Raw genomic sequence first — 21,367 nt, 5'->3', positions numbered from 1 at the left:
TGTTGATTCTTCACAAAAAAATACAGTTTTATATATTTATGTTTGAAGCCTGAAATGTGGCAAAAGGACACAAAGTTCAAGGGGGCCGAATACTTTCGCAAGGCACTGTATATATATACAGGACACGACAAGACGAGGACAAAAGACGTCTGAACTGCTATGCCACCTTGGTGTTGAATAGTTAACCTTGAGATCGACGTCAATATATGTTTTTCTATGAGAAGTACAGTTGATGTCGGAATTTTACATACACTTAGGTTGGAGTCATTAACTCGTTTTTCAACCACTCCACAAATTTCTTGTTAACAAACTATAGTTTTGGCAAGTCGGTGTCATGACGTTGCCATCTTTGGGTACAGCAAGCCCCATCCCCCTCTCCCTGCCTCCTACAACTAGGCTGCTGAGGTCAGAGAGGTCGTAAATTGCTGGAAGAGATGATCTCCTCATGGCCACAGTATAGAGAGAGTGAATTTTCATAGAGAACAAAGGAATTTCTTCCACCTCACAGAACTTGAGGTCCGAACAACATTTATGTTCTGGAGAAGGTATAAAAGATCGGTGAAGAATCCAGCTAGGAACTGGTCCGTTTGGTACAACGTGGGGAAGCTCATGGGAGACGGTGCGGCCACATTACCATAACGCTGTAGACAGTGGGGCAAAAAAAGTATTTCGTCAGCCACCAATTGTGCAAGTTCTCCCACTTAAAAAGATGAGAGGCCTGTAATTTTCATCATAGGTACACTTCAACTATGACAGACAAAATGAGAAAAAAAATCCAGAAAATCACATTGTAGGATTTTTAATGAATTTATTTGCAAATTATGGTGGATATAGGAAATACAAAATATATTCTCTGATATAGGAAGTACCAAATTTATTCTCTGATATAGGAAATACCAAATATATTCTCTGATATAGGATATACCAAATATATTCTCTGATATAGGATATACCAAATTTATTCTCTGATATAGGATATACCAAATATATTCTCTGATATAGGATATACCAAATATATTCTCTGATATAGAATATACCAAATATATTCTCTGATATAGGATATACCAAATATATTCTCTGATATAGGATATACCAAATATATTCTCTGATATAGAATATACCAAATATATTCTCTGATATAGGATATACCAAATATATTTTCTGATATAGGATATACCAAATATATTCTCTGATATAGGATATACCAAATATATTCTCTGATATAGAATATACCAAATATATTCTCTGATATAGGATATACCAAATATATTCTCTGATATAGAATATACCAAATATATTCTCTGATATAGAATATACCAAATATATTCTCTGATATAGAATATACCAAATATATTCTCTGATATAGAATATACCAAATATATTCTCTGATATAGAATATACCAAATATATTCTCTGATATAGATTATACCAAATATATTATCTGATATAGGATATACCAAATATATTCTCTGATATAGAATATACCAAATATATTCTCTGATATAGAATATACCAAATATATTCTCTGATATAGAATATACCAAATATATTCTCTGATATAGAATATACCAAATATATTCTCTGATATAGAATATACCAAATATATTCTCTGATATAGGATATACCAAATATATTCTCTGATATAGGATATACCAAATATATTCTCTGATATAGGATATACCAAATATATTCTCTGATATAGGATATACCAAATATATTCTCTGATATAGAATATACCAAATATATTCTCTGATATAGGATATAACCATGTGCCATGTGATGCAGTAAACAAAGCATCGGGAGAAGAAAAGCAAGATGCTTCAAATGAGCTGGTCACAGGCACAGCTGGTCGCCTAGCAACAAGGAAACACACACATTAACCTCTGAGTGCTGGCTGAAGCAAAGTACGCCAACGGTATTATAGTAAACTAAAACTAATCATGAAAAAAAGATTTATAAAAATATATATATATATATAATTTAAAAACTAAAACTGTACTGAAACTATTATTTTTGATTCCAAAACTAAACTAAATAAAAACCCACTTTGTTTAGTTTTAGAAAAAAATTCTAATGGGTTTTTCAAGCTTCTGAATCTGTCAGGTAAATGCTGTCAGGAGATGGTCAAGTTTCAATAGGCCTAGACATCCTCCCCAGACATAGTGCTGCTGTTATACGTCTGTTTCAATAGGCCTAGCTTCACTACTTGTTTCTACTGTATTATTGACTGTATGTTTGTTTTACTCCATGTGTAACTCTGTGTTGTTTTATGTGTCGAACTGCTTTGCTTTATCTTGGCCAGGTCGTAATTGTAAATGAGATCTTGTTCTCAACTGGCCTACCTGGTTAAATAAAGGTGAAATGCTCTGGGTCTGTTGCTCTGGGTCTGTTGCTCTGGGTCTGTTGCTCTGGGTCTAGGTCTGTTGCTCTGGGTCTAGGTCTGTTGCTATAGGTCTGTTGCTCTGGGTCTAGGTCTGTTGCTCTGGGTCTAGGTCTGTTGCTCTGGGTCTAGGTCTGTTGCTCTGGGTCTAGGTCTGTTGCTCTGGGTCTAGGTCTGTTGCTATAGGTCTGTTGCTCTGGGTCTGTTGCTATAGGTCTGTTGCTCTAGGTCTGTTGCTATAGGTCTGTTGCTCTGGGTCTAGGTCTGTTGCTCTGGGTCTAGGTCTGTAATAATCTAATCTGTAATGCAATCTGTAATAATCTATAATCTAGGTCTGAGACTACTAGAAATACAACCTACAACACATACATGCCTCCTAGCTATTAGCCACCCAGGCTAACACTAAAACTAAACCATATCAAAAACCAAATAGAAATGAAAAAACGAATATAGAAAAACGAATATAAAACACAAAACTATAATAACGGTGAAGCACACAGTGCAGCTCAGTGACCATGCTTCTGGGATTAATTGGCTCTGGACTGTAGCAAAGCAAACACTGCAGGACGCACACAGACCACCCGCGGGACACCGAGACGTCTTCAGGACGGTACCATTATGAGGACAAGACGTTAACCCTTATTCCTCGGAGCGGCCTTCACAGTGATGCACACTGGGTAGTGGTCACTCACCGCCAGGGCCTGGAACACACAAACACACACCATCGGAGGATTTAACACTGACACCATCAGAGGATTTAACACTGACACCATCAGGGGATTTAACACTGACACCATCAGAGGCTTTAACACTGACACCATCAGAGGATTTAACACTGACACCATCAGGGGATTTAACACTGACACCATCAGAGGATTTAACACTGACACCATCAGATGATTTAACACTGACACCATCAGAGGCTTTAACACTGACACCATCGGAGGATTTAACACAGACACCATCATAGGATTTAACACTGACACCATCAGAGGCTTTAACACTGACACCATCAGAGGCTTTAACACTGACACCATCAGAGGATTTAACACTGACACCATCAGAGGCTTTAACACTGACACCATCAGAGGCTTTAACACTGACACCATCAGAGGATTTAACACTGACACCATCAGAGGATTTAACACTGACACCATCAGGGGATTTAACACTGACACCATCAGAGGATTTAACACTGACACCATCAGAGGCTTTAACACTGACACCATCAGAGGATTTAACACTGACACCATCAGGGGATTTAACACTGACACCATCAGAGGAGTTAACACTGACACCATCAGAGGATTTAACACTGACACCATCAGAGGCTTTAACACTGACACCATCGGAGGATTTAACACAGACACCATCAGAGGATTTAACACTGACACCATCAGAGGCTTTAACACTGACACCATCAGAGGATTTAACACTGACACCATCGGAGGATTTAACACAGACACCATCAGAGGATTTAACACTGACACCATCAGAGGCTTTAACACTGACATCATCAGAGGATTTAACACTGACACCATCAGAGGCTTTAACACTGACACCATCAGAGGATTTAACACTGACACCATCAGAGGATTTAACACTGACACCATCAGAGGATTTAACACTGACACCATCAGAGGATTTAACACTGACACCATCAGAGGATTTAACACTGACACCATCAGAGGATTTAACACTGACACCATCAGAGGCTTTAACACGGACACCATCAGAGGCTTTAACACTGACACCATCGGAGGATTTAACACTGACACCATCAGGGGATTTAACACTGACACCATCAGAGGATTTAACACTGACACCATCAGAGGCTTTAACACTGACACCATCAGAGGATTTAAAACGGACACCATCAGGGGATTTAACACTGACACCATCAGAGGCTTTAACACTGACACCATCGGAGGATTTAACACAGACACCATCAGAGGATTTAACACTGACACCATCGGAGGCTTTAACACTGACACCATCAGAGGATTTAACACTGACACCAACAGAGGATTTAACACTGACACCATCAGAGGATTTAACACTAACACCATCAGAGGATTTAACACTGACACCATCAGAGGATTTAACACTGACACCATCAGATGATTTAACACTGACACCATCAGAGGCTTTAACACTGACACCATCAGAGGCTTTAACACTGACACCATCAGAGGATTTAACACTGACACCATCAGAGGATTTAACACTGACACTGTTTTACATTCAGACGTTTTGGATCTCTAGTTGGTACAGTCTACATTAGATGCATTTCAGATCTGTCGAGAGAGAGAGGAGAGAGGAGAGGGTGCTATACCTGTAGCTCGGTTAGTCCGTAGGCCCGTCTGAAGTCAAACACATCCAGAGAGGTTGGGTTGACTGCCTGGATCATCTTGTCCCCGTGGAGGACAACCCTATAGACAGACAGAGGAACAAGGATGGGATCAGACAGGAGCAGAAAGAGAAATCCTAAAGAAGACGTTCTGGCTGATGAACAGTTACGTTGACATCCAGCACCTGCTCAGTATACTGATCGGGTTGGCTCCTAGGTCACATTACAAGTCTGTTTTAACCCGCTGAGCTTAAAGCTTAACCACATTCGTTACACTCAAAGGGAAGCCATAGGGATGTGCACGGGATTGTACGACCCCTGATGTATGTTTCTATGGCAACGCCCTCTGACCTGTCATAGGCACAGTCTGTGGACTCCTTGACGGTGGTGTCGATGGTGTCACCCGTCAGCCACAGGAAGCTGCTGTCAGACCGCAGGCGGATGCTGCTCCACTGCTTCTTGGGTACGTAGCCGCAGGCCGCATTGAAGTCGCCCATGATGATCACATTCTGAAGAAAGGAGATGTGAGATTGAGCATGGAAACTACCACAGGTGTGCAAAGTACATTGGACAAAATAAAAACATGCTCAATGGAGATTTTTTTTTGTACCAGAATAATCTGTTTTAATCTTGTACTGATTACAGTTTACAGTGAACACAAATTTGGTTTAGTAAGGTGTCATTTTAGGGTCTTTTTTTCACCATTTATAGAATGCTAATACCCATAGTAATCTGAACATTTATTACAAATACACACTATTACAAATTCACACTGTTACAAATACATCATTGTTACAAATATCTCATTGTTACAAATATCACACACCATGGAGAGCATTGATCTCTACTGTTGGTGGTGACTGTTGTGGTTTACCAGTGGAGGTATATGAGCTTGTAGCTATTTCTGGGAGATACTGTATGTTGTTATAAACTTTACCTGTGCACGTTTTTTTACCGGGGTGAAAACAGAAATGATACAACTACTGATAAACCACTAGGAAGGTGGTTTCTGGCCTTTCTAGGGAGTTTTTCCTAGCCACCATGCGTCTACATCTGCATTGCTTGCCGTTTGGGGTTTTAAGCTGGGTTTCTGTGTAGCACTTTGTGACATCAGCTGATGTAAAATGGGCTTTATAAATACATTTGAATGATTGATAGGAAATTATTAAACTGCTGATAGACTACAACCCAGGTCGCAATTGTAAATGAGAACTTGTTCTCAACTTGCCTACCTGGTTAAATAAAGGTAAAATAAAAAATATATATATGTGTGTGTGTGTGTGAGTATATATAGGATATAGGTCAGTCTAAACCAAGATAGGTAGGTGTGTGTGTGTATAGGAAATAGGTCAATCCAAACCATGGTAGGTAGGTGTGTGTGTGTATAGGAAATAGGTCAATCCAAACCATGGTAGGTAGGTGTGTGTGTGTATAGGAAATAGGTCAATCCAGACCATGGTAGGTAGGTGTGTGTGTGTATAGGAAATAGGTCAATCCAAACCATGGTAGGTAGGTGTGTGTATAGGAAATAGGTCAATCCAAACCATGGTAGGTAGGTGTGTGTGTGTATAGGAAATAGGTCAATCCAAACCATGGTAGGTAGGTGTGTGTGTGCTCTACCTTTGAGGTCCATCGTTGTTTGACATCTTGGAACACATCATACAGTTCATTTATCTCCCTGACGGACGTCTCTGGAGTGGTGTGGATCGGGATGATCACAAAGTCCTGGACGGCTGCAGGGAAAGAGGGATACTTGTTGTCCCAAGCAACTTTTACAGCTGTGATTACAATATGCCAGTTTAACCTACTGCCTTCTAACTGTTAAAGCAACTTGCCAATTCGGTATTTCTTCTTCGCTGTTAAAACTGCGAGCAAGAATTGTAATTGAAGTGTAGCTCTGCAGTGAAGTTTCCTGCCCCGATAACATCTAGTCTAACGGCAATAATGTGTTGGTTAGTTCAGCCAGACAGTCACCTGTTTTGGGGGAAGAGAACCAGACGATGAAAGGTTCCCTGGAGAAGGCATCCTCATCTCCAGGTTGGGTGTCAGGGTACTGGTACACTTCCTTCACTGACACCAGCCTCTGTCTGAGAAACACATGTCATCACACTTCCTTCACTGACACCAGCCTCTGTCTGAGAAACACATGTCATCACACTTCCTTCACTGACACCAGCCTCTGTCTGAGAAACACATGTCATCACACTTCCTTCACTGACACCAGCCTCTGTCTGAGACACACATGTCATCACACTTCCTTCACTGACCCCGGCCTCTGTCTGAGAAACACATGTCATCACACTTCCTTCACTGACACCAGCCTCTGTCTGAGAAACACATGTCATCACACTTCCTTCACTGACACCAGCCTCTGTCTGAGACACACATGTCATCACACTTCCTTTACTGACACCAGCCTCTGTCTGAGACACATGTCATCACACTTCCTTCACTGACACCAGCCTCTGTCTGAGAAACACATGTCATCACACTTCCTTCACTGACACCAGCCTCTGTCTGAGAAACACATGTCATCACACTTCCTTCACTGACACCAGCCTCTGTCTGAGACACACATGTCATCACACTTCCTTCACTGACACCAGCCTCTGTCTGAGACACATGTCATCACACTTCCTTCACTGACACCAGCCTCTGTCTGAGAAACACATGTCATCACACTTCCTTCACTGACACCAGCCTCTGTCTGAGACACACATGTCATCACACTTCCTTCACTGACACCAGCCTCTGTCTGAGAAACACATGTCATCACACTTCCTCCACTGACCCCGGCCTCTGTCTGAGAAACACATGTCATCACACTTCCTTCACTGACACCAGCCTCTGTCTGAGAAACACATGTCATCACACTTCCTTCACTGACCCCGGCCTCTGTCTGAGAAACACATGTCATCACACTTCCTTCACTGACCCCGGCCTCTGTCTGAGAAACACATGTCATCACACTTCCTTTAGTACTAGTTCAGTGCTTTGCTTATGGTCTGTGACAGTTATCAGGCCCATACATGCACTGTAAAAAAAAATGTTAAAAATCATCCTACTGTTATTACGGTAATATACTGTAAGCCGGTTACATGTAAATTACTGTAAAAAAAAAAAAAGTACAGTATGTTAATGTAAATTCCAAATAAACTTTGCTGTAAAGTTGACCAAAGTATATTTGGAATTTACAGTAAATGACAGATTACTGTAAAATCAACAGTTTTGTTTTACAGTGTGTTTATAACAGGTCTAAAAGAAAGCAAAATCCTTAAGATTTTGATAAAATGTCCATATCAGAGAGCAGGAACTGATACGTGTTGAGTTGCTTATAGCAGATGTTACACTGGCAATGTTTTGAGCCAACGTTGCCGAGCAACAGAGTTGGGTGTGAGACCCTAGCGCAATGATCTAGCTCTGGTCTGCACTAACTAGCTCTGGGCCAGGGCATATAGTAGCTAGCTAGCTCTGGTCCACACTAACTCTGGTCCGCACTAGTTGTGGTCCAGTTCTGGTACGCACTAACTAGCTCTGGGCCAGCTCCGGTTCAGAGTGAAGCTAGTAGCCAGCTAGCTCTTGTCCACACTAGCTCTGGTCTAGCTAACGTCTGCACTACTAGCTCTGGGCCAGCTCCGGTTCAGAGTGAAGCTAGTAGCCAGCTAGCTCTTGTCCACACTAGCTCTGGTCTAGCTAACGTCTGCACTAACTAGCTCTGGGTCAGCTCCGGTTCAGAGTGTAGCTAGTAGCCAGCTAGCTCTGGTCCACACTAGCTCTGGTCTAGCTAACGTCTGCACTAACTAGCTCTGGGCCAGCTCTCGTCTTCACAAATTGGCTTTTGTCCAGGATATAGATAGTAGCTAGCTAGGTCTGGTCTACACTAACTAGCTCTAGTCCTGGGCGTACTTAGTAGCTAGCTTGGGTCCAGCTCTGGTCCAGGGCATAGCTAGTCCAGGGCGTACAGACGGACTCAACTTCAATAAAGCTTTATGCTAGAGTTTACTACAGTTAACTACTCATACTACTGTTACTGCAGTAACTACCACTACTACTACTGCCACAGTCACCACTACTACCACTACCATTACAACTCGCCCATTATAATCCACAATAATAACTCCACACCTACAAACCACCCCAAAATGCCTCACTATAACTATAAGCTATGAAAACCCTATTCCTACCACCTCCATTTCTTTAATTACCATGACAAACACTGAGAGAAACAGCACATTTCAATAACTAAAGTTTTAAATTAGATCGTTTCCACCACCGACACAAAGTCACGTGACTTTGTTGGTGATTCTTCCCTGGTTACCATAGCAACATTTGCTTACTAATTCTTATTTACATTGACGGCCTACCAGGGAACAGTAGGTTAACTGCCTTGTTCAGGGGCAGAACAACATATTTACCTTGTCAACTCGGGGAATCGAGCTAGCAACCTTTCAGTTACTGGCCCAACGCTCTAACCACAAGGCCACCTGCCTCCTCTAACCACTAGGCCACCTGCCTCCCCCCTCTAACCACTAGGCCACCTGCCACACTAACCACTAGGCCACCTGCCACCCCCCTCTAACCACTAGGCTACCTGCCTCCCCCTCTAACCACAAGGCCACCTGCCTCCTCTAATCACTAGGCCACCTGCCTCCCCCCTCTAACCACTAGGCCACCTGCCACACTAACCACTAGGCCACCTGCCTCCCCCTCTAACCACTAGGCTACCTGCTGCACTAACCACTAGGCTACCTGCCACCCCTCTATCCACTAGGCTACCTGCCACCCCTCTAACCACTAGGCTACCTGCACCCCCCTCTAACCACTAGGCCACTTGCCACACTAACCACTAGGCCACCTGCCACCCCCCTCTAACCACTAGGTTACCTGCCTCCCCCTCTAACCACTAGGCTACCTGCTGCACTAACCACTAGGCTACCTGCCACCCCTCTAACCACAAGGCCACCTGCCTCCTCTAACCACAAGGCCACCTGCCTCCTCTAACTACTAGGCCATCTGCCTCCCCCCTCTAACCACTAGGCCACCTGCCACACTAACCACTAGGCCACCTGCCGCCCCTCTAACCACTAGGCCACCTGCCGCCCCTCTAACCACTAGGCCACCTGCCTCCCCCCTCTAACCACTAGGCCACCTGCCGCCCCTCTAACCACTAGGCCACCTGCCGCCCCTCTAACCACTAGGTTACCTGCCTCCCCCTCTAACCACTAGGCCACCTGCCGCCCCTCTAACCACTAGGTTACCTGCCTCCCCCTCTAACCACTAGGATACCTGCCGCCCCTCTTACCACTAGGCTACCTGCCTCTAACAGCTAGGCTACCTGCCTCCTCTACACTCTAACCACTAGGCTACCTGCCTCTAACCACTAGGCTACCTGCTGCCCTAACCACTAGGCTACCTGCTACCCCTCTAACCACTAGGCTACCTGCCGCCCCACTAATCACTGAGTACCACTCTTCAGATTTTCAAGCATGGTGATGCTGCTTCATGTTATCAGTATGCTTGTCATCGGCAAGGACTAAAGTTTTTTTTTAAGGATAAAAATGAACCGAATACAGCTGTAAGCACAGGCAAAATTGTAGGATTTGCCTGTAGATAAAGGCGTACTGCTCCTTGTAGGACTAACCTGTAGATAAAGGCGTACTGCTCCTTGTAAGACTTACCTGTAGATAAAGGCGTACTGCTCCTTGTAAGACTTACCTGTAGATAAAGGTGTACTGCTCCTTGTAAGACTTACCTGTAGATAAAGGCGTACTGCTCCTTGTATGACTTACCTGTAGATAAAGGCGTACTGCTCCTTGTAAGACTTACCTGTAGATAAAGGTGTACTGCTCCTTGTAAGACTTACCTGTAGATAAAGGCGTACTGCTCCTTGTAAGACTTACCTGTAGATAAAGGCGTACTGCTCCTTGAAAGACTTACCTGTAGATAAAGGCATACTGCTCCTTGTAGGACTTACCTGTAGATAAAGGCATACTGCTCCTTATAAGACTTACCTGTAGATAAAGGCATACTGCTCCTTATAAGACTTACCTGTAGATAAAGGCGTACTGCTCCTTGTAGGACTTACCTGTAGATAAAGGCGTACTGCTCCTTGTAGGACTTACGTCCCAGTCTGTCACTGATCACATAGTTATACTCATTCTTCCTGGAGCTGTAGTCACTGCAGAGGACAGAGGGAGCAGGGGGGTTGGATGGATGGATGGGTAAATAGATAAATGAACCATCAATGAATGAACCACAAACAAATGAATGGATGGATGAATGAATGAGTGGATGAATGAATGGATGGTTGGATGAATGGATGGATGAATGAATGGGTGAATGAATGAATGGATGGATGGATGAATGGATGGATGGATGGATGGATGAATGAATGGCAGAATGAATGGATGAATGGATGGATGAATGAATGGATGGATGAATGAATGGATGAATGAATGGATGGATGGATGAACGGACGGACGACTTAATGTACTTTATTGACAGTGTTGGGGAGTAGTGAACTATATGTAATTCAACTGGAAATGTAACTAAATTCTGCAGTAGCTTGGTAGTAGTTGAACTGTATGTAAATGTAGGTCGTGTTTTCACAAGTTAATTACCTTTTTGTCATGTAGTGCTGTAGCGAACTACACACAACTTTTTGGGGGGCCAAAATGATATAAAATATGGGTGAAGTAGGTAAAAAACGTCCTTTCTTTTTCAGCATCAGACCTCAGTTGAAGCACTTTTTGTATTTAATTCGGCTAATTTATACATTCTGTAAACATCTGATTCCATTCTGTTAACATCTGATTCCATTCTGTTAACATCTGATTCCAAAGTGATCCCATCTGATTCCAAAGTGATCCCATCTGATTCCAAAGTGATCCCATCTTATTCCAAAGTGATCCCATCTGATTCCAAAGTGATCACATCTGATTCCAAAGTGATCCCATCTGATTCCAAAGTGATCACATCTGATTCCAAAGTGATCACATCTGATTCCAAAGTGATCCCATCTGATTCCAAAGTGATCCCATCTGATTCCAAAGGGATCCCATCTGATTCCAAAGTGATCACATCTGATTCCAAAGTGATCCCATCTGATTCCAAAGGGATCCCATCTGATTCCAAAGTGATCCCATCTGATTCCAAAGTGATCACATCTGATTCCAAAGTGATCCCATCTGATTCCAAAGTGATCCCATCTGATTCCAAAGTGATCACATCTGATTCCAAAGGGATCACATCTGATTCCAAAGTGATCCCATCTGATTCCAAAGTGATCCCATCTGATTCCAAAGTGATCACATCTGATTCCAAAGTGATCCCATCTGATTCCAAAGGGATCCCATCTGATTCCAAAGTGATCACATCTGATTCCAAAGTGATCCCATCTGATTCCAAAGTGATCCCATCTGATTCCAAAGTGATCCCATCTGATTCCAAAGTGATCCCATCTGATTCCAAAGTGATCACATCTGATTCCAAAGTGATCCCATCTGATTCCAAAGGGATCCCATCTGATTCCAAAGTGATCACATCTGATTCCAAAGTGATCACATCTGATTCCAAAGTGATCACATCTGATTCCAAAGTGATCACATCTGATTCCAAAGTGATCACATCTGATTCCAAAGTGATCACATCTGATTCCAAAGTGATCCCATCTGATTCCAAAGTGATCACATCTGATTCCAAAGTGATCACATCTGATTCCAAAGTGATCCCATCTGATTCCAAAGGGATCACATCGGATTCCAAAGTGATCACATCTGATTCCAAAGTGATCCCATCTGATTCCAAAGTGATCACATCTGATTCCAAAGTGATCCCATCTGATTCCAAAGTGATCACATCTGATTCCAAAGTGATCCCATCTGATTCCAAAGTGATCACATCTGATTCCAAAGTGATCCCATCTGATTCCAAAGTGATCCCATCTGATTCCAAAGTGATCCCATCTGATTCCAAAGGGATCCCATCTGATTCCAAAGTGATCCCATCTGATTCCAAAGTGATCCCATCTGATTCCAAAGTGATCACATCTGATTCCAAAGTGATCCCATCTGATTCCAAAGTGATCACATCTGATTCCAAAGTGATCACATCTGATTCCAAAGGGATCACATCTGATTCCAAAGTGATCCCATCTGATTCCAAAGTGATCCCATCTGATTCCAAAGTGATCACATCTGATTCCAAAGTGATCCCATCTGATTCCAAAGTGATCACATCTGATTCCAAAGTGATCCCATCTGATTCCAAAGGGATCTATTCTTGCTGTTTGTTGTCTATGCCACTTTAGATTTAGATATGATCATTTTTCACAAAGTAGTTTGGATGTAGTGAACTACTTTTTCAAAGTAACTTCAGTTAAGCAAAATATATTTTTCTTAAGGGTATCTTAAATTCTTCCAGTGTTAAGTACAGTGCATTCAGAAAGTATTCAGACCTCTTGACCCTTTTCCACATTTTTGTTATGTTACAGCCTTATTTTAAACTGGATTAAATATAATTTTCTCATCAATCTACATGTAATCACAAAGCGAAAACAGGTCTTTAGAAACCACCAAGAATACCTAGAGCTGGCCACCCGGCCAAACTGAGCAATCAGGGGAGAGGGGGCCTTGGTCAGGGAGGTGATGGGAAAACCTTCCAGAAGGACAACCATCTCTGCAGCACTCCACCAATCAGGCCTTTATGATAGAGTGGCCAGACGGAAGCCACTCCTCAGTAAAAGGCACATGACAGCCCACTTGGAGTTTGCCAAAAGGCACCTAAACAAGATTGAGAAACCAGATTCTCCTGTCTGATGAAGCCAAGATTGAACTCTTTGTCCTGAATGCCAAGCGTCACGTCTGGAGGAAACCTGGCACCATCCCTACGGTGAAGCATGCTGGTGGCAGAATCAAGCTGTTGGGGATGTTTTTCAGCGGCAGGGACTGGGAGACTAGTCAGGATCAAGGGAAAGATGAACGGAGCAAAGTACAGAGAGACCTGCTCCAGAACCCTCAGAACCTCAGACTGGGGCAAAGATAAATCTTCCAACAGGACAACGACCCTAAACACACAGCCAAGACAACGCAGGATCCGCAGAGAAAAATGGGAGAAACTCCCCAAATACAGGTGTGCCAAACTTGAAGCGTCATACCCATGAAGACTTGAGGCTGTAATCACTGTCAAAGGTGCTTCAACAAAGTACTGAATAAAGAGTCTGAATACTTATGTACAGTGCCTTGCGAAAGTATTCGGCCCCCTTGAACTTTGCGACCTTTTGCCACATTTCAGGCTTCAAGCATAAAGATATAAAACTGTACTTTTTTGTGAAGAATCAACAACAAGTGGGACACAATCATGAAGTGGAACGACATTTTTTGGATATTTCAAACTTTTTTAACGACTCAAAAGCTGAAACATTGGGCGTGAAAAATTATTCAGCCCCTTTACTTTCAGTGCAGCAAACTCTCTCCAGAAGTTCAGTGAGGATCTCTGAATGATCCAATGTTGACCTAAATGACTAATGATGATAAATACAATCCACCTGTGTGTAATCAAGTCTCCGTATAAATGCACCTGCACTGTGATAGTCTCAGAGGTCCGTTAAAAGCGCAGAGAGCATCATGAAGAACAAGGAACACACCAGGCAGGTCCGAGATACTGTTGTGAAGAAGTTTAAAGCCGGATTTGGATACAAAAAGATTTCCCAAGCTTTAAACATCCCAAGGAGCACTGTGCAAGCGATAATATTGAAATGGCAGGAGTATCAGACCACTGCAAATCTACCAAGACCTGGCCGTCCCGCTAAACTTTCAGCTCATACAAGGAGAAGACTGATCAGAGATGCAGCCAAGAGGCCCATGATCACTCTGGATGAACTGCAGAGATCTACAGCTGAGGTGGGAGACTCTGTCCATAGGACAACAATCAGTCGTATATTGCACAAATCTGGCCTTTATGGAAGAGTGGCAAGAAGAAAGCCATTTCTTAAAGATATCCATAAAAAGTGTCGTTTAAAGTTTGCCACAAGCCACCTGGGAGACACACCAAACATGTGGAAGAAGGTGCTCTGGTCAGATGAAACCAAAATGGAACTTTTTGGCAACAATGCAAAACGTTATGTTTGGCGTAAAAGCAACACAGCTCATCACCCTGAACCCCACCATCCCCACTGTCAAACATGGTGGTGGCAGCATCATGGTTTGGGCCTGCTTTTCTTCAGCAGGGACAGGGAAGATGGTTAAACTTGATGGGAAGATGGATGGAGCCAAATACAGGACCATTCTGGAAGAAAACCTGATGGAGTCTGCAAAAGACCTGAGACTGGGACGGAGATTTGTCTTCCAACAAGACAATGATCCAAAACATAAAGCAAAATCTACAATGGAATGGTTCAAAAATAAACATATCCAGGTGTTAGAATGGCCAAGTCAAAGTCCAGACCTGAATCCAATCGAGAATCTGTGGAAAGAACTGAAAACTGCTGTTCACAAATGCTCTCCATCCAACCTCACTGAGCTCGAGCTGTTTTGCAAGGAGGAATGGGAAAAAATGTCAGTCTCTCGATGTGCAAAACTGATAGAGACATACCCCAAGCGACATACAGCTGTAATCGCAGCAAAAGGTGGTGCTACAAAGTATTAACTTAAGGGGGCTGAATAATTTTTCACACCCAATGTTTCAGCTTTTGAGTCGTTAAAAAAGTTTGAAATATCCAATAAATGTCGTTCCACTTCATGATTGTGTCCCACTTGTTGTTGATTCTTCACAAAAAAATACAGTTTTATATCTTTATGTTTGAAGCCTGAAATGTGGCAAAAGGTCGCAAAGTTCAAGGGGGCCGAATACTTTCGCAAGGCACTGTAAATGTGATATGTCTAAAAAACTGTTTTTTTGTTTTGCCATTATGGGGTATTTTATGTAGATTGATGAGGAAGAAAAACAATTTAATCCATTTTAAAATTAAGGCTGTAACGTAACAAAATGTAGAAAAAGTCAAGGGGTCTGAATACTTTCAGAATAGACTGTAATTGGTAGTTTGGTAAACTACATTTTCAGAGTAGCTTCCCCAACACTTTGTCCTTATAACACCCAGACTAATACACACTAGTGTTATTGTAACAGGGGAGTATGTCTTTCAGGCCTTGGTCATCACACCAGCCATTGTCATTTTAACTGTGTCTTTCAGGCCTTGGTCATCACACCAGCCATTGCCATTTTAACTGTGTCTTTCAGGCCTTGGTCATCACACCAGCCATTGCCATTTTAACTGTGTCTTTCAGGCCTTGGTCATCACACCAGCCATTGTCATTTTAACTGTGTCTTTCAGGCCTTGGTCATCACACCAGCCATTGTCATTTTAACTGTGTCTTTCAGGCCTTGGTCATCACACCAGCCATTGCCATTTTAACTGTGTCTTTCAGGCCTTGGTCATCACACCAGCCATTGTCATTTTAACTGTGTCTTTCAGGCCTTGGTCATCACACCAGCCATTGTCATTTTAACTGTGTCTTTCAGGCCTTGGTCATCACACCAGCCATTGCCATTTTAACTGTGTCTTTCAGGTCAACCTACCTGTTGAGTTGAGTCATGAGCTGAGGGAAAGCCTTCGCACTGAGATCTTTAATCTCCATCACCAGCATGATGTCACAGCGAGCGATCAGCTGCAATATAGAGACGGCTTTTAGTACACTGGATAGAGATGCTGGTGCATGTGTATGAGAAACCTCAACTTAACATCAAGTACTTCCTCAGATGGCCAGGGTTTTACTATGTGGTGGACATTCTCCTCTATGGGAAATTAAACTTCCTGTATATTATATACACTACCATTCAAAAGTTTTGGGTCACTTAGAAATGTCCTTGTTTTTGAAAGAAATTCACATTTTGTTGTCCATTAAAATAACATAAAATTGATCAGAAATACAGTGTAGACATTGTTAATGTTGTAAATGACTATTGTAGCTGGAAACGGCAGATTTTTTATGGAATATCTACATAGGAGTACAGAGGCCCATTACCAGCAACCATCACTCCTGTGTTCCAATGGCACGTTGTGTTAGCTGGACAAACAAAATGTGCTTTTCTTTCAAAAACAAGGACATTCTGAAGTGACCCCAAACTTTTGAAAGGCAGCGTACTTAATATACAGGAAGTTTAATTTCCCATAGAGGACAACGCCCACCACATAGTGTACTTCATTAGTTATATAATATAGTTATTCTCTCACAGATCCAATTCTCACGCTAACCTGACCTCACTCAGACTCTGTTCTGTTTTACTAAAGAATGTTGTCGCACCAGATCCCCCTTGCTGACTTCTGCTTTCCATGGAACACATTTATACGCAGTTCAATAGGTTGAGGTCAGGACACCTTCTTTACTCAACACGTCCGTATTCGGAAGGACGTTGTAACATCTGTACAATCACCTTCCTCACCTCTGCTTTCCATGGAACGTATTTATACACACTACAGTTCAGGGGTCTTTTGCTTACACCCAACAAAACACACCAGGAACTGGAACTATACAATAATCAAAAACACATCCTGAGTGTTACTGATGTACAGACAGTACATGCACAGCATTATCCATACAGTATATGCACAGCATTATCCATACAGTATATGCACAACATTATCTATACATGACACGAACAGCATTATCCATATCGTGTATGAACAGCATGATCTATACAGTACATGCACAGCATTATCCATACAGTATATGCACAACATTATCTATACATGACACAAACAGCATTTTCCATATCGTGTATGAACAGCATGATCTATACAGTACATGCACAGCATTATCTATACAGTATATGCACAGCATTATCTGTACAGCACATGCACAACATATCTATACATTGCATGCACAACATTATCTATACATTACATGCGCGGCATTATCTATACAGTACGTGCTCATCATTATCCATACAGTACATGCACAGCATTATCCATGCACAGCATTATATACACAGTACAAGCGCTGCATTATCTATACAGTACACACAGCATTATCTGTACAGTGCATGCACAACATTATCTATGCATCACATGCACTACATTATCTATACAGTACATGCACTGCATTATCTATACAGTACATGTGCAACATTATCTATTTATTACATACACTGCATTATCTATACAGTACATCCACAGCATTGGCTATACATTACATGCACTGCATTATCTATACAGTACATGCACAACATGATCTATACATTACATGCACTGCATTATCAATACAGTACATGCACAGCATTATCTATACATTACATGCACTGCATTATCCATACACACAGTAAATGCACAGCATTATCTATACACACAGTAAATGCACAGCCTTATCTATACACACAGTAAATGCACAGCATTATCTATACGCACAGTAAATGCACCACCTTATCTATACACACAGTAAATGCACAGCCTTATCTATACACACAGTAAATGCACAGCATTATCTATACGCACAGTAAATGCACCACCTTATCTATACACACAGTAAATGCACAGCATTATCTATACACACAGTAAATGCACAGCATTATCTATACACACAGTAAATGCACAGCCTTATCTATTAATGTAAATTGTAATGACACGATTGTTGCCCTTGACATGCACTGTCTCGTTTTCAAGGGATCCTGTTTTATTATTATTTATTATGCTAAAGTCATAGTTGTGAGGTAATGAATGTGACACAATGCGGTCAACTAGTCTGCTGTAAACACGTAAGGTACAGAGTCTAAGGTTCAAATGTCAACCACTGTTTGCAGAACCGACTGCGAAACTCACTGTTAGCAGGAACACCACAAAAGAGACCGTAACTGCAGACTGTAAATGGAACAACCACATCCAGTTTCTATGCAAATGATAAGGGATTGCAGTTGAAGTCGGAAGTTTACATACACTTAGGTTGGAGTCATTAAAACTCATTTTTTCAACCACTCCACACATTTCTTGTTATAACAAACTATAGTTTTGGCAAGTCGGTTAGGACATCTACTTTGTGAATGACACAAGTCATTTTTCTAACATTTGTTTACAGACAGATTATTTCACTTATAATTCACTGTATCACAAACCCAGTGGGTCAGAAGAGATGAGTACATGAGTCCTGTATCGACATAACCTGAAAGGCCGCTCAGCAAGGAAGAAGCCTCCGCTCCAAAATCGCCATAAAAAATCCAGACTACGGATTGCAACTGGTTAAACTAAATAAATGTAGACTACTTACAGCCAATATGACATCAACCACCTCTGGCTTCTCTATTTTCTTCTCTCCAAAGGACTGGATGTTGAAGGTACAGATCTTCAGGGCTGAGCCCCCACCACTGAGCCCCAGAACCATGCCCAGCACCATCCAGCTCACTACCCTCCAAACACTAACACTACCCGACATGCTCACTGAGAGGTCAACAACAGACTGGCTGAGGGTACAGAGAGCCAGGAGAAGTAGCAGCTGCTGTGTGTGTGTGTTTAAGCTATCTGAAACACAACACTTCCTTTTTAGATGTGTGATTAAAAAAAGACAACACACATATCTTCTGTAATGTTGGCTACAGTCTCTCTCTCTCTCTCTCTCTCTCTCTCTCTCTCTCTGTTTCTCTGTTTCAGTCTTGCTCTCTCTCTCTCTCTGTTTCTCTGTTTCAGTCTCTCTCTCTCTCTCTCTGTTTCTCTGTTTCTGTCTCTCTCTAGGATGTGGTGAGAGGTCTATCAGCAGGAACTAATGGGCCATTGCCATTTAAGCTATCTAGCTCAAATACGGGCGAGGCGTTATGCCGTGTGGTGTTGCTTTTTAAATTGAGATTATATATATTTATGATGGATCCCCATTAGTTCCTGCCAAGGCAGCAGCTACTCTTCCTGGGGTTTATTATGGATCCCCTTTGGTTCCTGCCAAGGCAGCAGCTACTCTTCCTGGGGTTTATTATGGATCCCCATTAGTTCCTGCCAAGGCAGCAGCTACTCTTCCTGGGGTTTATTATGGATCCCCATTAGTTCCTGCCAAGACAGCACCTACTCTTCCTGGGGTTTATTATGGATCCCCATTAGTTCCTGCCAAGGCAGCGGCTACTCTTCCTGGGGTTTATTATGGATCCCCATTAGTTCCTGCCAAGGCAGCGGCTACTCTTCCTGGGGTTTATTATGGATCCCCATTAGTTCCTACCAAGGCAGTAGCTACTCTTCCTGGGGTTTATTATGGATCCCCATTAGTTCCTGCCAAGACAGCAGCTACTCTTCCTGGGGTTTATTATGGATCCCCATTAGTTCCTGCCAAGGCAGCGGCTACTCTTCCTGGGGTTTATTATGGATCCCCGTTAGTTCCTGCCAAGACAGCAGCTACTCTTCCTGGGGTTTATTATGGATCCCCATTAGTTCCTGCCAAGGCAGCAGCTACTCTTCCTGGGGTTTATTATGGATCCCCATTAGTTCCTGCCAAGGCAGCAGCTACTCTTCCTGGGGTTTATTATGGATCCCCGTTAGTTCCTGCCAAGACAGCAGCTACTCTTCCTGGGGTTTATTATGGATCCCCATTAGTTCCTGCCAAGGCAGCGGCTACTCTTCCTGGGGTTTATTATGGATCCCCATTAGTTCCTGCCAAGGCAGCGGCTACTCTTCCTGGGGTTTATTATGGATCCCCGTTAGTTCCTGCCAAGGTAGCAGCTACTCTTCCTGGGGTTTATTATGGATCTCCATTACTGCTTGTGTCAGTTACTTGATGTGGAATAGAGTTCCATGTAGTCATGGCTCTATGTAGTACTGTGTGCCTCCCATAGTCTGTTCTGGACTTGGGAACTGTGAAGAGACCTCTGGTGGCATGTCTTGTGGGGTATGAATGGGTGTCTGAGCTGTGCGCCAGTAGTTCAAACAGACAGCTCGGTGCATTCAACATGTCAATACCTCTCATAAATACAAGTAGTGATGATGTCAATCTCTCCTCCACTTTGTGCCAGGAGAGAGTGACATGCATATTATTAATATTAGCTCTCTTTGTACATCCAAGGGCCAGCCGTGTTGTCCTGTTCTGAGACAATTGTAATTTTCCTAAGTTCTTCTTTGTGGCACCTGACCACACGACTGAACAGTAGTCCAGGTGCTACAAAACTAGGGCCTGTAGTACCTGCCTTGTTGACAGTGTTGTTAAGAAGGTAGAAACTAGGGCCTATAGGACCTGCCTTGTTGATAGTGTTGTTAAGAAGGTAGAAACTAGGGCCTGTAGGACCTGCCTTGTTGATAGTGTTGTTAAGAAGGCAGAAACTAGGGCCTGTAGGACCTGCCTTGTTGATAATGTTGTTAAGAAGGTAGAAACTAGGGCCTGTAGGACCTGCCTTGTTGATAGTGTTGTTAAGAAGGTAGAGCAGTGCAATTTTTTCCAAAGGTTTACCAAGTGTTGTTAACAGGCCTATTTGGTCAGCTATTTGAGCCAGTAAAGGTGGCTTTACTATTCTTAGGTAGTGACTTTAGCTTCCCTCCAGGCCTGAGGGGACATACTTTCTACTAGGCTTAAATTGACAATATGGCAAATAGGAAATGTAATATTGTCCGCTATTATCCTCAGTAATTTTCCATCCAAATTGTCAGACCCCGGTGGCTTGTCATTGTTGATAGATGACAATCA

At 42.5% G+C, this 21,367-nt stretch overlaps 1 protein-coding gene across 1 annotated transcript; it reads right to left on the bottom strand.

Annotated features, from left to right (window-relative positions):
• Positions 1-791: 791 nt before the first annotated feature.
• LOC109891470 (deoxyribonuclease gamma) lies at positions 792-19,390 on the bottom strand. Its single transcript, XM_031825834.1, has 8 exons — positions 18,983-19,390; positions 16,305-16,393; positions 10,816-10,908; positions 6,705-6,817; positions 6,351-6,463; positions 5,082-5,239; positions 4,716-4,812; positions 792-3,081 (listed from the first exon to the last, which is right to left on the bottom strand). Exons 1-8 carry the CDS (start codon positions 19,145-19,147, stop codon positions 3,013-3,015), a joined length of 897 nt encoding a protein of 298 aa, XP_031681694.1. The 5' UTR covers positions 19,148-19,390; the 3' UTR covers positions 792-3,012.
• Positions 19,391-21,367: the final 1,977 nt, after the last annotated feature.

This window comes from Oncorhynchus kisutch, linkage group LG5, assembly GCF_002021735.2.
Source record: "Oncorhynchus kisutch isolate 150728-3 linkage group LG5, Okis_V2, whole genome shotgun sequence".
NCBI lineage: Eukaryota > Metazoa > Chordata > Actinopteri > Salmoniformes > Salmonidae > Oncorhynchus > Oncorhynchus kisutch.
The sequence above is the reverse complement of the archived record's forward strand: the minus strand, read 5'-3'. Positions and strand labels throughout refer to the sequence as shown.